We start from the raw sequence: 16,807 nt of genomic DNA on the forward strand, positions 1-16,807 counted from the left end.
AATTGGTAGCGGAGGTTGCATTCTGTATGCTGAAACTGTCATACATGAAGGAATATATTTGTTCATTGTGATACGGATATAAATCGGCCGGTTTTCATATACAGAAAGACCAAACTAGCTACCCAACAATAAAATTGTAGCAAAAAAGATACTGTTCAAAAAATTAAATGTTTGTTATAGAGATACAAAACTGAGGTTGTTAAAACCACACCTGCTTCCTGCTTTTTAATATCTTGCTACTTAATTCAACTGATTAAACATTTACGTATTCAAACTAACATTAAAAAGCACAAAAAAATTCCTAGGTTTTGACAAGATGCATTATCCTCATCTGTCAAGGTTAAGGTGCTATTGTTAATAATTGGGTTTTGTTGCATTTTCAGTGTTTCCTTAATGTTTGCTGCTTTGTATTCAAGAGAAAAAAGCAGAGAGGGAAGACTTAGCTTTGGAGATATATGTATATATGTGTATGTGTGATATTTTATATGCACACACGCATGCCTTATAGGAAAATCCACTTTGGTACCTCTGGTGCTGCTGCTTCTTGGTGGTTTTGAAATGTGTTTTGCTTATCTGGCTTTTGTGGACACACTTCTGCTGTCCTCCTGTGTGCTGGACTAGAATGAGCCCAGGACAGAGGGTAAGAAGGCTTGTGTTCAAGTCCTCAGGTAGGTGAGCCATGCCACCTTCTTGCTGGACTGTGGTTTCCTCATTTGTGAATTGAAGCGACTTGGGTGGTCTTCAAGGTACAGTTCACCTCTATAATTTTGTGAATCCATAGTTCAGAAAAGTTATCCAGTGACTAGCACTAATAATGAAGGCTTGGAAATAAACTTTCAGGATCGGTATATTAGGTCCAGAGTGGAGAACTTTTAAAGTGTTATTCCACATTCTTCAGTTAATTAATCTATGGCAGATAGGTATTGAAAATCCCTTAAGGTGTCGCCCTGGTATGGAGCTGGGTGGGGTTAGGAAGGAGAAAGGAGTGTTGTCCAAAAGTCCATCTAATCCAACCGCTTACACTTTCACATTCACTGGTGCTGTAATCATGCTTAGACCCACCTCCTGGGGTGAGTCACCCCTTAATTAGTTTACCTCTACATGAAAATAATTTATGCTGATACAATTTTTAGACCAAGCTCGCTTTTCTTAAATAAGTTCTGCCTTGGTTTATGTACTACCCTTATTGTATACTGTCAGCCCTACTGATACTTGTGTACACTTCGTTTTGTGGATTTTGTTTTTTCTTTCTCTTGGAGCTGGTGAGTTTAGCATCCTCAGAGACAGTTCTGCAGTCTCTATTTCATCAGATTTGTCTTCCAGTTGTGGCATGTTTTATGGGCTTAGTGTTTTCCTTCTTAATGGTACATAAAATAATGGAGCATCCTGTAACTGGCAGCCTCTTAGATTCAGGAAATGTGGTGTTTACTATTCACCTCATGCCAGGCTCCATAATATCTTCGATTTTGTAAAAAACAAAAACTTGAGCATCATGCCCACAGTAAGGTCACACCCCAGTTAGTAAAAAAGAAAAAAGGAAGTATTTTTCCTTCAAATGAGATGAACTGTTAAATGTTAAACAGTGGTCAGACCTCTGGGCATTATTCAGATAATTAAAATTTTATCATAAAAAATTTTAACACAGTGTTCTTTAGAAGTAAGATTTTTCTACTTTTAAACATGATGTTAAAACTCATTTTAAAAATACATTTCCTTGGCTGGTGTCAGTTGGTTTCAATTCTGTCTGTAATTCTCCTCTCCATTCTCTGTTGGCAGTCAACATGTAGTCTCTGGGGTTTCGATTACCTTTTCTTTGTCTCTCTTGCTTTGCTCCCAGCTAGACTGATTTTCTAGGAGCCAGAACCAGGTGTTGGCTCTCCTTGTGTCCTCAGATCCCTTAGACTACCTCTTAGCTTAGCATCCTGTGCACTGCATGGTGCATATGTAATGCACCTTTTCTGTGATGGCTGTTCAATAAATAGACCTGGAATCGAGGGAGATGATGTCAAAAGTGATTATTTGATATAATGTTAAATATTTTCAGTTTTGGAGGAAACCGAGCTTATCTCTGGGTTTCCAAGCCTCTGACCTAGAAGAAAATGTGTTATGGGGTTACAAGTATTTGTTAGTAGGACAGCTGATTTCTCACTGTGAATCCAGGTCTTGAGACCACCTGTACAGTTGATTCTTTTCTCAGTCAGCAGTGAAGTTGTTAATTTTTAGGGTGCGGTTCTAAATTGGAATTTAAGAATTCATGTTAGCTGACAGTAATTGAACTTTCTGCTGATGTGCCCGGACACACCAAGTAACTCCCATTGTCTGACTCCCTGCAGTTGGCTCATCCCAGTTTGTCATTCCTGGACAGTGCTGACTGACCTCGTGCCTGTAGCTGCGCCATGTTGCTTGTTTTAGCAGTAAGGCCCAGCATGGCCAGCCAAGTTTGCCTGTGTAATTGTCTTAGCCCTCTGGGGGGCCTTTTTGTAGCTTCTTAGAAGACAGAGGTTAGGAGTTCAAGGTCACATATTTGCCCAATTATCTTTCTTTAAAGTTTTGTTGTCTACCGGAACCTCACTTTTCTCCTTCCTCACGTAATTTAATTATAACTTTCTCTTTAGGAGTTATTAACGTCATATGCATTTACTGAATAACTGTTGAGTCTTGATTGGCTGCTTCTCAGCGTGTTTTCTTTGATTTTGAAAGTTTGTATTATGCTTTGGCATGTGTTCAGTGCTTGCACTGCCCCTATCTCTAAAACAATGATTTTTTTCATATTGACTTGTCTGGGCATTTTTCTCAAAGTATGTGGTCCCTCCATAAATGCTGTGAAGGACCCCTGGTTTAAAAATTCTGCTCAAGAAGAAAGGGGCTCTCCTTCTGTAGTATTTTCAACTGACTTCTGTTCACTGTTACTGTTACAACTCACTTCTTTTTTTAAATCTGGATGTTAGCTCTTCAAAAGTAGTTTTTTATTTCTATCTGTAGATTGTGTGTATGTATGTGTGTAATGACAAAAGAACTTTTGTAAAGCAGATAGGATTAAAAAGGTTTACTCCTGTCATGTTTTCCATTCTATCAGAAAGAGGATATTAAGGGAAACAATTTACACACCAAAACCTCCTATAAAACCTAGATTTTAGGGCTGTTCCCTATGGCATGCTATAACTGAGTCCCATGTGGAGTCGTAAAGCCCTCGCTCACCTCACTTGGCAGTGCAGGGCTGACATGAGTGTAGTCCCTAAGGTTTGCCTGTGTACCCATGGCTCTCCACGAACAAGGCTTTGGAGTGGCTGGCCTCCTAACTGAGGCACCCACCGCAGACCCAGCCGTGGCAGAGCTCAAGGGGATGCCACAGCGTCCGTGGTTCTGCTCGGTGTTTCCCGTCATGCATGGCAGTTGCTCTCCAGCAGGCGTTAGAGTCCAGTGTCTTCATCTGTGGGTGTTGTGGAAACTGGTATGGGTCGGCTTTATTTCTTGAGTGTGATTATATGTATATCAAAATGCTGAAACTGTTGAAAAGTTTCAGAAGATTTCTTAAGAGATAGCTATCCAGCAACCAGTCATGGTGGACTGTTAGTCAGGACTTTTATTACTTTTTATTATGTAGTTGTTTTGCTACAAGGTAAAAGCTTAAAGCAAAGAGAACCAAACTGAGAACTTAATATCATATAGAAGCATTTTCCTGCATTTATGCAAAGCACAGTAAGCCCCGTCAGTTTCTGTCATGTGTTTAGTAGCTGCAAAGGGCTGTTCTGGCAAGGTTAAAGAATTTTCTCTGGTTTTCTTCTCTGCTTCTGACTTTGTTTTCCTTTGCAGGACTACAAAGCTGATGAAGACCCAGCGTTATTCCAGTCAGTCAAAACCAAGAGAGGCCCTTTGGGACCCAACTGGAAGGTACTGGATGCTGACCTTTCTGACAGGCAGAGTCTTGGCAACAGAACACTTGACAGGTCCTGAGTCTGGAAGAGCTGGTGACGTTGAAGTGAAAAACAGAAATGGCACAAAAATAGTTTTATTTGCGATAAGGACTCACAGCCAGTTGCAGTTGGCCAGCAAGTCTGCGCTGCATTAACAAACAGAACAGAGCCAGGCTGTCACTTTCAGCATAATGCTATTCTGATAACTCTTAAAAGAGACAAGTGATCTAGTCTTTGGGGATTGTAATGTTCTCTTTTGAGACTTGAAGCAGTACAAAAATCCATGTTAAATGAAGGTTGATAGTTTAAATTTAGTCTTAGTAAAAACTGAACAAGTTCCCCTTCCCTGGTCTCATGTTCCTGGCCTTTTAATAGTTATATTTTGGAAAGCAGGGCACCAGAGAACAATTTTGATGGCAAGTAGTTGTTTTCTAATAAAAAGCACATCCTTACTTTATTCATGGAAGTAAGAAAAGCAATGTTAAGGTAATAATTTAAATTGCTATAGAAATATAATGGATTTTAAAGACATCCGCTAAACTAAATGACAGCCCCTTAGAGAAGGCTTAATGTGTTGATGGCAAGTTATTACAGCTAATTTGACAGGAGAAGAGGAGCATAAAAACCTAAACATGCCCAGAGCAGATTTTCTGCCAACAGGGTTTTACTTGGTAACCAATCTGTTTATGCTGAAGCCAGTCACAGGTCATTGATAAATGATGTCTAGGTGCTAGTTTTTGCTTGCAGATAGGGGATTACTGTAACAGCCCCACAAGAAGAACCCAGTGAGTGGTTCTCCATGGGTGTTGGACTATTTTGGACTGTCTTGCACATCAATTAAAATGAAGAATGAGTCTGACTTTCTTCTATAAGAAATGATTCATAATTATTTTCATATTTGCTCTCTGGATAGAGTTTGGTTCAAGATTCTCTCAGTTTAATGGCCATGACTAGAGACTTTTAATACCCGGAAAGTGATATATGTCACTTAAAAAAAAAATTAAAGAACGAATTCAGTATGCATGTTCTAAATTTACTCTCATGGATTTTAAAAAAAAAAAATTCCCCACCCCTTTCAAGATTTCTCACTGTGAACTTTAGAACTCACCCTGAGTCAGAGGAGAAGCCTTTCTCTGAGATTTAACACTGGCCTTAAAAGAGAGTGCTGTGCTAGAGCAGACAGGTGTCTGCTTCTAAGGTTGCCATATCTTCTCAAAGGCCTTCTGGCCCCAATAAGTACCAGCTCTTTAGCTGATGATACTTTTCAGGGAATAGAGGGCCATGAAGTTGAGACTTGGAGGTGGATTAAATATTGAATTTTCTTCAAATTGTCAATTTTTCAGGTATGAGCTTGAAAAGGTGATGCTATATTATGTAGTGGGCTATTGTGTCTGGGTGCACATCTTTCCTGTAGGACCTCCTAACCAGTTTTATAACAGGCAGCAAAGGTAGTTTGACACTATGACTTTTACCTGATTTCCAACCTTTAGGAACTTGGAATATGATTTTTACTGCTTTTTTATTTATGATTTTTACCTTTTTAACTAACATTGCTTTGTTTTTTATTATCCATTAATGGTTACTTAAAATTCTAGAATAGGTTTTGTTTTTAGAAATTGTGAAATTTTGCATTTTTTCAGGTTGCAGTATAGCAAATTATTGCCCCATTTTGTGTGTGTGTGTGTGTGTGTGTGGTGAGGGGGTTAAACAATAGCTTATTTCTCAGGGAGAGTGCTGGCTGGTAGTGATACCATTCTACCTATTTGCCTGTTGGTTGTTGACTTGAGCCAAAAGATGGTAGGTGCAGCTACTCTCATAAGTTGGGTTACTGTTTAACTGAATTTCAGTGAGTTACTGTGATCTCAGAAATAACTCAGGTAGTCAAGAGTAAGTCAGAGGAGAAGTCTTTCTCTGAGATTTAACACGGGCCTTAAAAGCATCGCTTACTGCTGAGATAGAAACTAAAGAGTAAGAAGGATTGACTAGCTGATGATACAACATACAGAAAAACAGGAACCTGTGGACTGACTTGCTCTTATGAGCATCTCCTGCAGCTGTTCAGCAGGCCCTATTTGCCTGGCACCAAAGGGAGCACCAGGGAAGGATAATAGTTGAAGGTTTCTATACTTCTGAAATACGAGAATAGGGAAGAAATACATGGTACTTAAGGCAAAAAGGAAGAAACCCTGTTCTGGACCCAGTCGCCCAGGATCGTATAGAAGAATGCTCCAGTCTGAGTGCTGCCTGGTGGTCTCTCTGCCGCTCCAGAGGCCTTCCATGCCCCTCAGCGGAGACTCACCTTACCAGCACACATTCCAAAGGGTAGTCACAGCTAAGTGCACACCCCGTGATCGCTTTGAAACTTCCCCTTACTTATCCCACAGTGATATTTTCCTTCTGAATCATTGCAGTATTTACTGCTTGTCTGCACCAGACTGGATGAGGGAAAAGAAGCTTTTTTTTGGTGCCAGGCATTATACAATGTTGTATTTAATCTTCACAACCTTCCTGTGGGGTAAATACAGCTGCTTCACTTTATAGATTAGAAACTTGGCCAGAGAAACATGGATAATAGTTACAGGAGAAGCGTCTGCCATTTCTGTAGCACCTGATTCAGTGCTAGTCACAGAGATGTGTAAGGCATGGAGACATAGCAGATTCTGGCTCTTAATCCAGAGACCCCGGCTCACCAATCTGCACCGTTTTGCCCTCCTGCATCATGGCAGTTGTGTGGCTCTCTTATTCATGGTACTTTCCAGAATTTGATACTTCTCTTAATACCTGTCATACATTTCCAGTGGTCAGGGAATCTGTTAGGTGACAGTGGCACTAAGGGAGATCCATTAAAAACCCGTCGTGAATCTATCACAAGTTGTGACTTAAATAACTTAACCCTAACTCTCAACCTCGGTTTCCACACCTCTGAAATGGAAATGATATTAGTAACTGCCTCAGAAGGTTTGTGTGAGGACTAAATAATGAATGTTATAATCCCAGCAGAGAGGAAGTGCACAATAAATGGTAGCTTTTATCATTGTTGTCATGCTTTTGTATTTGCAAATAAAAATCCTCTTACCATCTCCTGGGGTTAATGAGGTCAGTGAATATGCTACCCTATTGACGACACAGTTATTCCTTTTCTTTGTCTAGTGTCTAGGGTTCCCTTGGTTCTGGTGCCTGGGGATTGTCGAACATGTCCTGGTTCACCTGTCCTTACCCCTCGTGGTTATGAGTGCTTAATGAGTGCTTGACTCGGGTCAGCCATATAGCAGAGGCCACACAGTTTAGAGAGCCTTTGCTAGCAGGGGATCACGGGATTGCCAGGGAATAGATTTTCATATTACCTGTATGTGTTAGGAGTACAGACTTTTTTTTAGTTTATGGTATGATACATACTTTTTTTATTTTTTTAAAACTACAGACCCAGAGGTGCAGACCTTAGTTGTATACGTATTCATTCTCCCTCTAAAAAAAGAATTTTTAAAATCTGAGCACGTGAATTATATTTTGTTATTTAGGGTTCAACACTTGATTAAGTGACTCTGCATAGTAATAGGAGAGTGATTTATAACCTATAAGGCTTTTTGCTTCAAGGCAAAATTGTGCATTTCTCATGGATGTAAATGTCTTCTGTGTAGCACCACACATGTGTGTGTGTGTGCACGTGTCCATGTTTTGGTTCATTTTATGTTTCGGGGGTTGTGATGTTGGTATGACTGCCAATACCAATGGTTTATCCATTTGCATGTGGATTCCTTTAGCTCTCCAGTTTGCCTTCTCTGATGAGGTGAGGAGTTGTCATTTTAACCAACTGAATCAACACTTTTGAAGATTATGGCAAGGTCTCATTTTTTTCTTCATTTAATCCAGATGCCTCATGAAGACTTCGGCCTCTATGTCTACATATATATGACAGTTAATAATTAGGCCTATAAAGGTCTTTGTAAGAGGCTTTGCCGAAGCGTCTGCCGAGCCTTACAGTGCTTGACGTGTTTCAGAAGACTCAGTGGTGTCTGAACATTGGGGTATTAGGGGATCAGGTTGAGTAAAGAAGTTGATGCAGAAATTGTGGTGGCTTTTATATTATCTTTTTATATATCTTTATATAAATATTCTCTTTCTAATCATAAAGACACGTGCAGTTTGTCTTCTATGTCAGTTAATTCGATTCTACGCAAAAGCTCCGGCAGTTGGAGCTTGGCCTTGCAGAGCAGTTTGTTGTGCAGTTCACCTGCGCGGTCACGCTTTAGATTCCTTTTGGACTTACCGCGGAGGCCGTTCTGGATTCTCCAAGCCGGTGGAGGGCAGCCATCTCTGGATTATGGGGATGCTGATTTGTATCCTGCTGTGCTACCAAGACTTTCTCTTCTCCCCCCACACCTGTGAAAAGAAGGCAGTTTTGGTTGTCTGTGGCCTAAAGTAAAGATACCACAAGGTTCTGTTGGCTGGGGATGGGAAGAATGGAAGTAGGGGATGAGGGAGAATTTGAAACCCCTCTGTGGAAATCTCTTTGAGGTAGAGACTGGCAGGAAAGCAGCCCAGATCATCCATCCTCGTCCTCCAGAGGCTAATGAGCACTGTCTCTTACTGAGCTGCCTGAGGAGGAGGGCTGAGGGCACTCTCCTGTGTCTTCATCTAGACCTGGCTCTGAGTCCAGGAGGGATGTGAAGGCATTTTAAATGTGCTCCCTCCCTGTAATCTCACATTTGAAACCGCATAGTGGGTGGTATAAAGAGGCCTAATAATTAGTTTCTAGTTGACCACACTGTGGCTTATGTATATACTAAAGCAGACCTTAGAATGTGGCTCATTTTTTTTGAGTACTTGGTTTGGCAACTAGGTTTTTAATTCAGTATAAAAAATAGGCATTTTGCCCTTAGTATGTATCAATTATGCAACTCCTAAGAGGACACCAAAAAAGCCGTTCTGTGTCTTCCAGAAGCTAAGTGCCCCAGGAGTGGTACATGATTAGTTCTAGCTTTATCTCGGGTACCGAATGCCTCTGTTCTCAGGCAGAGCCGAAGGACTAGGCGTGGATGGATGGGATGTCTTACTCAGGTTCGAGGAGTAATTTGACAGGATGGGCCTCTTGCGGAGTGTCTTCCTGACACTGTCAGGGCCATAAAATTTTCTTCATGAGTTTCACTTGAAGCGTGAATTTGTGATTTCACTTGTACTTGGTGTCACTCCTGGAGTAATTGGACACAAGCATGAAGCACATGTCAAAGTTCTGATTAGTAAAATGGGTGTGAGCTACAAAAATACTAAGTTTGGAGACATGGAAAATGTGACTGATCATTCTCTCACAGGCAGTAAGCTTTACTGTCTATTTTTGTGAAATTAGTTTAACCTACAATTAGTTTAATCTTTTGAACTTTATCCCACATTTACTTCTTCCATTTAACAGTTAGCATTTGCCCAACCAGTTAGGAATCTCCTGCCCTGAACCCTTCCAAGTCCTTTGTTGATGACCTGCTCATGGAACTTGGTGTGTCCTGCGTCAGGGTGGCGGTTCACGGGTTCATACTCCCTTCCTTCCCCCACCTCCTCGTCCCCCCGTCACTCTCCGAACTCTCAGCCGTAGGCTCTGTGTCCGGCTCACTTGGTATGTGCAGTGCTGAGCACGGAGTTTGCTCATAGTAGATACTTACAGATACTTAGTAAGTATTCGCTGAATTCAAGTTAACTATCTTAAACAAAATAAAAATCAGTGTTGGACTTGCCATGTACTTACAGAGGATATAATGTCCAGTGTTGGTCTGTCCAAATGGCTACCAAAATCTAAACCAAATTGAGGGAATGGCTGTGAATTGTAGCATCAGGCTTTGCTTGAAATTTCAGTACGCATACTCCACATACATTCTGTAGTCTTGTGTTGATATTTACTGATGGGTGCACTGGCAGTAGCCCCAGCAGTGCATTTATTTTTAACTTTCTTAGTGAAATCTGGGTTGGAAACTTAACATGACGAAATCAGCAGCTGAAATTGAGCGTTCAGATTGCCTAAAATTGAAAAATTGAATTATGAAGGGAGCATGAGCCTTATAAAAACTGCTGTGTCCTTGCAAAATATTAACGCTGGTTAGATGTAGCTTATACCTTTTCTGTCTTTATCCCAACACATTTTAAATAGGAAAAAGTGTATGTGCAGTTGACATGTAGGATGAAGCTGTGAGAGGACTACATTTTTAGGAAATGAGTTTGCAGAATGCCTTTGGGTGGTTTTTTTCCCCCTCTTTTGCATTTGTATGTATTTGTTTGTCACAGATACAAGGAACTAGTTCTTGTGGAGAGCATGGGCTGATTGCTCACCATTCCAGTTAAACACCCTGCGTTTTGTTTAGTTATGTTGTGTGGCTTCAGTATACATTACTCTCCCTTAGGCCTCATCCACATACCTCAGAGTAACCTAATATGTGTCATTAAATTAAAAACATGATTTGAGCTTAGGGGTTTCATTTATAGTTAGAAAAGTGAAATGTAAGGAATTCAGTGACTACACAAACTATTTAAATACAATTTTGGAAACTTTTCACAGCGAGCTAGTATTACAGATGAAATTTAAATCGTGTAGAGATGGGTGATCATTTTGGGTTCTTCTGTTAGCCCATGACTTTATTTTTTAAATTTTTTAATTTTTTTTGCTGATAATTTTTTTTTTATTTCTCTTGAAAACAGAGTACGGATTAAATAAGGGTATTGGGTGAGTTTCAGACACTTGGGACTTTTTTTTTCCTGGAGAATGGAGGGAAAGGGGGTTGGGGGAAGGGGCTCTTTTAATATGTAGGTGCTTCAGGGAGAAGCAAAGCATTTTATCTGTTATTTCCACTGGAACTGACGCTTGGAGTGGGGGGAGGAGATGAGCTCAGTGCATCAGTCACCAGCGCTGTCATCAGCGTTGCCAGAGAGGTCAAGGGCGGACATCATGGAATTTATTTTTTATAGAACTTCTGATTCTTATCTTTTGGTGACCAACCATTCTTTACCTTTTATTTTCAATTTTTTTTTAAATTTTCATGCTATAATCTGTATAAAACTTGTATTTTCATTAGCAGAATAATTTTATTTACTGCTACATTAGGTTAGGAAGTGTTAGGTTTGGGCTGGATTGGAATTAGGTGTGAATGATCTGAATTCAGATTTTGCCTTTATTTGCTTTGGGGTTATTTTTTCAAATGATGGAGGAGGAAAGAATCAGAAAACATTTGTATTGTTTAAGGCCAAAGAGGAAACTTTGCTTTGCGCCAGCAGCGAGCCCCCTGAAGGCTGGGCAGACAAGCTGAAACTCCTTTGGGTTCTCTGGATTCTAAAACACTGCTCTGAATGTGGGGTCGCAAATATTTGTCCCATTGAGATTTTTCACATTTTTTTAAAGGTTACACATTTTTTCACAGGGATACTTCTGATAACTCTGAAGCTGATAATACTTTACATGTATACCTTGTTTTTGCTTTAGAAGTTTAAGATGAGGAAAAATTAAATGTGGGCTGAACTAAAGTTACGTATTAAAGATCTTAATTCAGCTTTTAGCTTGATTTTGTTTAGCTTTGATTTATGAAACATCAAAAAGAAAAGAAGCAGGAAAATATTTAGATTGTTTATAGTCAAAAATGAAGATTTAAAATAGTACCCAGATAATTTAGGGCGAAGTAAATCTTTGTCTTAAAATACTCAGCTGAAGGCAAAAACTTTTTTAGAGTCTGTTCTTCAAGCGTGTTAATTTTTTTTCTGATTATAATATAAAATAATACATATTTATGTAGTTTTGAAAATAAAAGTCAGTTGTAGTCTCAGCATTTAATTACCGCTATTTGTTATATTTCTTAATTCACATAGTTTATTTTGCTGTAGATGTTTATATTATACATAGATACCTATTTATATTCGTATTATGATTTTTTTTTCTTCACATTCTTTGGAAAGATGGTTTTTAATGGCTGTATGCATAGTAGCCGATTGCTTGGAAGAACTATGAGGTATTTCACCAACTCTCTTTCAGTGGGTGTTGAGTTTAGTAAGTCCAAGGTTTTGCTGTTCTGAAAAAATCTACAGTGTTATTTTCTTACCTGATGAATTGGAATACATTTCTGAAAGTGGAATTATCAGGTTAAAGGGTATATGGTATATATAGGATACGAGCAGCTTTAAAACTTTTTAATTACGTAGTGTCAGACCCCACCCCAGAAAGACTATGCCGAAAGGATTCTTTTACCTTTTATTTACCACATGTAGTCAAGTTTACTATTTTCTGTGTCATCATTAAAGAGACTTTTATTTGTTTGTTTGTTTATTTATTTATTTATGGCTGTGTCGGGTCTTCATTTCTGTGCGTGGGCTTTCTCCAGTTGTGGCGAGTGGGGGCTACTCTTTGTTGCGGTGCGCGGGCTTCTCAGTGCGATGGCTTCTCTTGTTGCGGAGCATGGGCTCTAGGCGCGTGGGCTTCAGTAGTTGTGGCACACGGGCTCAGTAGTTGTAGCACACGGGCTCAGTAGTTGTGGCTCGTGGGCCCTAGAGCACAGGCCTAGTAGTTGTGGCGCACGGGCTCAGTTGCTCTGCGGCATGTGGGATCCTCCTGGACCAGGGATCGAACCGGCGTCTCCTGCTCTGGCAGGCAGACTCTCAACCACTGCACCACCAGGGAAGTCCCAAAAGAGACTTTTAAAGCTATTTTCTTAATTTAGTCACTAGTTTTAAGACCATAGCACAGATTAAGAGGTGAATTGCATAAGTCATTTTTAGAATTGGGTGAGACCTTAAATATCACATACGTATTAATAATAGTAGCTGATGAAAATACATAGCTTCTATGTTCTCATCTTTCTCCCGGGGATCTTTGAGATTATGTTTCTGTAAGTCACCTTCTGTACCTCACACTAGGGTATTGATACTGTGGAGAATTAGGCCAAGAAATAAAGGCAGCAGGCTGTTTGTTCCCTTGTTTATTTTTTTAATTGGTTTACATATTCTTCCCTGCACTTTTTTTTTTTTTTAATAATTGTAAATTGGATGGAAAACAAAAAGCAAATTGAGACTTAATGTACATTTTAGATCCATGGAAGATAGCTCGGAGAACTGGTTCTTGTTTGTCCCATCATTTAGTTTTTAAACTAAATGCTATAGACCAGTGTTACTTTGTAAATTACCAGTAGTACTTTAATTGGTTTGAGCAGCCTGCCAAAGTCACTAGAAAGAATGTGAGAAACAAACTTGGGTAATTATTGAAGTCACGTGTGTGTGCTTTGTTCTTGGAGCCCCAGTTTGGTATAGGCATGTGTGTATTAAATTTAGCTTACTCTTTAATTAGAACCATGCTTCATCCTGCTGTTTTTATAAAATGGTGGGGAAATTCTGAAGAGTTGGTGTTTTAGAAACACCCAGGGTTTTCATTTAGCACAAGGTGTCCAATGATTTGGAGTTTGAGAACGAAGCTCTCAGTAGCCCGTAATTAATAGGACCTTGGAATGTTCCATCTGGAAGGTATCTTACGACTAATCAGTGGTGCATCAGAGGTTCTCAGTCAAGAGGAAATTTCAGCCTGAGTAGGTGGGCAGGAGGATATTTTGTTAAGCCTAAGCATATTATAGAATAAAATGCAAAATTATAGGAAGTTGTAAGACAAGCCATTGAATGTCAGGGACATGAGCTTACCCGCTGCAGCCCTGGGCCAACCCCGACCCTTACACTCAGCTTCTTCACCCCTGCTTTTAGTGGCACGTCAGTGGAAGATGAAAAGCTCTAGTGGAGCCCAGCCTTTGCTTCTCCTGACAGAGAAGTAAGGCCTGGGGAGGTAAAGGATCCTGCCCACGTTACATGGGAAGTTACTTTGCATAATGGGAACTGCAACCCAAGTCCCCTTACTCCGAGTCTAGCACTACCGTTTGGCAGGTGTACCCCCCAGTTTTAAGTGCCTTATTCTACATACACCTAAATTGTATTTCATGTGAAAGTTTCATGTCAGTGACACTCATTGGATTAGAGAGTACCTCCACTCTGGCTCACTGCTTATTGAAAAAATGATCTGTAAAAGACCAACCTTGTCATTATTTCAACAAGGCTGGGTACTGAGAAGCTCGCTACATCTTGGGGAAGGCTGTGGACTGCTCTTACAGACACCAGAGCCCAGCTTAAGTGCTGGGTCTGCAGGTCAGGGACGGGAGGGGGAGTTACAAATGTGTGATTTTAGTCTGGGGCCACAGTGTCCACAGCAGAGGTGTGTCCCTTCTGATAGGGATTGTTGGTACAAGGATAGTGGTTTCATCATTATTTTTATACATAGTCACTCTCCTCTCTACCAGCCACATGTGTGTCCTCTAATACCACCTAGCACAAATTGGATTGTAAATGGTGCCCACTTAATACTTGCTGAATTAAACTTGTTCATAAAGTATGGGTATGTGTGTGTGCGCACATGTGCACACGTACACATCCATGCTGAATTTTCACACTGGTACTCTGTTTAATGGGAAGGAAATTGGAAAACTAGAGCTGAGCTAGCCAAGTCCTTCTGTTGACATAGAACTCACCTACAAAAGGACAGTTTGCTGTATGTAATGTTTGTATTTAAATGCTTGTGGTGTTGCCTCACTGATTTAATCCATGTACCAGGTCATTATTCAGAAGATGAAATGTTATTACAGAAGACATTTTCTGAGAAAAGTTGATCAGTCATGCAGGACTCTACAGAACTTTGAGTCCTATTAATAACACCAAAATAGAATTTTTTCATATATTGTATCATAGAATTCACTTGACATTGGAACATTATTGAGGGTTTGGGGGAAACATGTGGTCTGGTTGCTATGATTGTGTAAATGAAGAATAATCTTGAGGTTTTAGAATAAGACCTAGAAGTTCATCATTTTAAAATTTTATGTACGTGTGGCTGAATGGAAGTAATATTTGTTCACACACAACGAACTTACTGAAAGTGGGGGGTGTGTATGAGTGCAAGCTGACAAGAAGTGATAGTGGCACACAGTGTGACTGACGCCAGCACTGCAATTTGAGTGCTGTGTGAAGCTAAGAACAGTGGTGAAAAGGAAGAACGCTTGTAAAAGGCTGCTTAATCTTTTCACTCTGTAATTTAGTTTTTATAAAAAGGGTCCCTGTAACTTTCTACTCTTTTGAGAAACTTTATTTTAAAATTGTTTTGCAAATTCAAGGTGGTAGGTACAACTCTATGAAAGAATAAGGGAGGGAGAACTCATCTGTATTAAGCTCCGAGTCCCACCAACTAAGCACGGAGCATACTCTGCCTTATTTAGTCTTTACAACAGTCCTGAGACATAGCTTTCATCTTGGAATTACACCAGAACTGGGGCTGAGAGTTTACTGGATGGCTCTTTCCCTAGACCATACCTGCAGTCCGCCTCTGCCACCTGGGATTCTTTGAACCATACCTGCCTTCCGTGATAAACTGGGAGCTCCAGAGGCAGGTCGATGGCTGCCTTTGCTCTGGGCCCGTCCCAGGCTCTCTCCTCGGTCAGCTCGGGAGCGGATCGGTCTCCCACATATACCACCTTGGGAGAACAGTGGTGCTGAGTGGGACCATGGTGAAGACACTGATGTGTGCGATGAGCTCCTGGTTCACCCCTCCCCCGCCACTCACCCCTCTCCCCCAAGTAAACATGTTAGTATATTGTGCTTACTAGGACAGTAGCCTGCACTAAGTTTCACAGAAATCATCAGCAATACTATAGCTTGCAATCCCCCCCCAACCCGGTTTTTATAATGAAAAATTTCAGAAGCAGCCATAAAAACCGAAAGAATTGAACAGTAAACACGTCCATCTAGATTGGACAGTTGTTAGCACTTTGCCGTATTTGTTTTTGCCCTCCTCTTCTCCCTCTTCTGCCTCCTCTCCTTCTCTCTACCTATTTATTTATTCATTCATTCATTCATTCATTCATTCATTCATTCTGAACCTAGAAATCCAGAGTAAGTTTTTATACTCTGAGCCTGGGGTGACATGTTTTGAGGATCCAAATTCTAATTGCTTTTTCATGTTTTTATGAAAGTAAATTGCGAACATTTTATTTTATCTGTCCACATAGTCCCCCATCTCTCTCCCTTGCTCTTTTTTTTTTTAAATAGTTTTCCTTTTTTACCCTAACTCTTGATTTGATTCCCTACTACATTTAAACTATGAGGTGTAATCATTTATGGAAGTTAAAGTCTGGATGTATGGGATTTGCCTTCAAATACTTGATAATTATAGATCACTTTTGCTGCTACATCCCTTTACATGGTCCCCCCTTTTGGTTGAAAAATACCTCAGTTAATAAACAGTGCCCCAGACTTCCCTGGTGGTGCAGTGGTTTAAGAATCTGCCTGCCAATGCAGGGGACACGGGTTCGAGCCCTGGTCCGGGAAGATCCCACATGCTGTGGAGCAACTAAGCCTGTGTGCCACAACTACTGAGCCTGTGCTCTAGAGCCCGCGAGCCACAACTCCTGAAGCCCACGCACCTAGAGCCCGTGCTCTGCAACAAGAGGAGCCACTGCAGTGAGAAGCCTGTGCACCGCAGTGAAGAGTAGCCCCTGCTCACTGCAACTAGAGAAAGCCCGCGCAGCAATGAAGACCCAACGCAGCCAAAAATAAAAAATAAATAAAATAAATAAATTAAAAAAAAAAAACAAAAAACAGTGCCCCTCCACTTGCCAGTGTTTGAAGACAAGAAGACGACTAATCTTCCTCATGGTTTTTTTATTGAGGCTCAATAAAATGGATGAGACCTCACCACATCCACGGTGGGATTGCGATAATGGTGTTATGAGAACCTTTACGTATTAAAGGCTCACTATTGATATGATGTGAATTGAATTTGGTGTTTAATGTGAAATATGAATAGTGTAATTTGAGGCGGAGCACTGCGCCTATTAAATTGTAGAGCC

The 16,807-nt window shown here is 40.4% G+C and overlaps 1 protein-coding gene across 2 annotated transcripts in view; it reads left to right on the plus strand.

Annotated features, from left to right (window-relative positions):
- The window catches only part of PITPNB (phosphatidylinositol transfer protein beta), a 61,630-nt gene that overhangs the window by 35,958 nt on the left and 8,865 nt on the right, over positions 1 to 16,807 (plus strand). For both annotated transcript variants that reach the window (XM_059894479.1, XM_059894478.1), the window contains exon 8: positions 3,814 to 3,891. In XM_059894479.1, coding sequence (XP_059750462.1) covers positions 3,814 to 3,891 — 78 coding nt within the window. The remainder of the gene's footprint in view (positions 1 to 3,813; positions 3,892 to 16,807) is intronic.

The sequence above is a fragment of the Balaenoptera ricei genome, chromosome 14 (assembly GCF_028023285.1).
Source record: "Balaenoptera ricei isolate mBalRic1 chromosome 14, mBalRic1.hap2, whole genome shotgun sequence".
In the NCBI taxonomy this organism is placed as follows: Eukaryota; Metazoa; Chordata; class Mammalia; order Artiodactyla; family Balaenopteridae; genus Balaenoptera; species Balaenoptera ricei.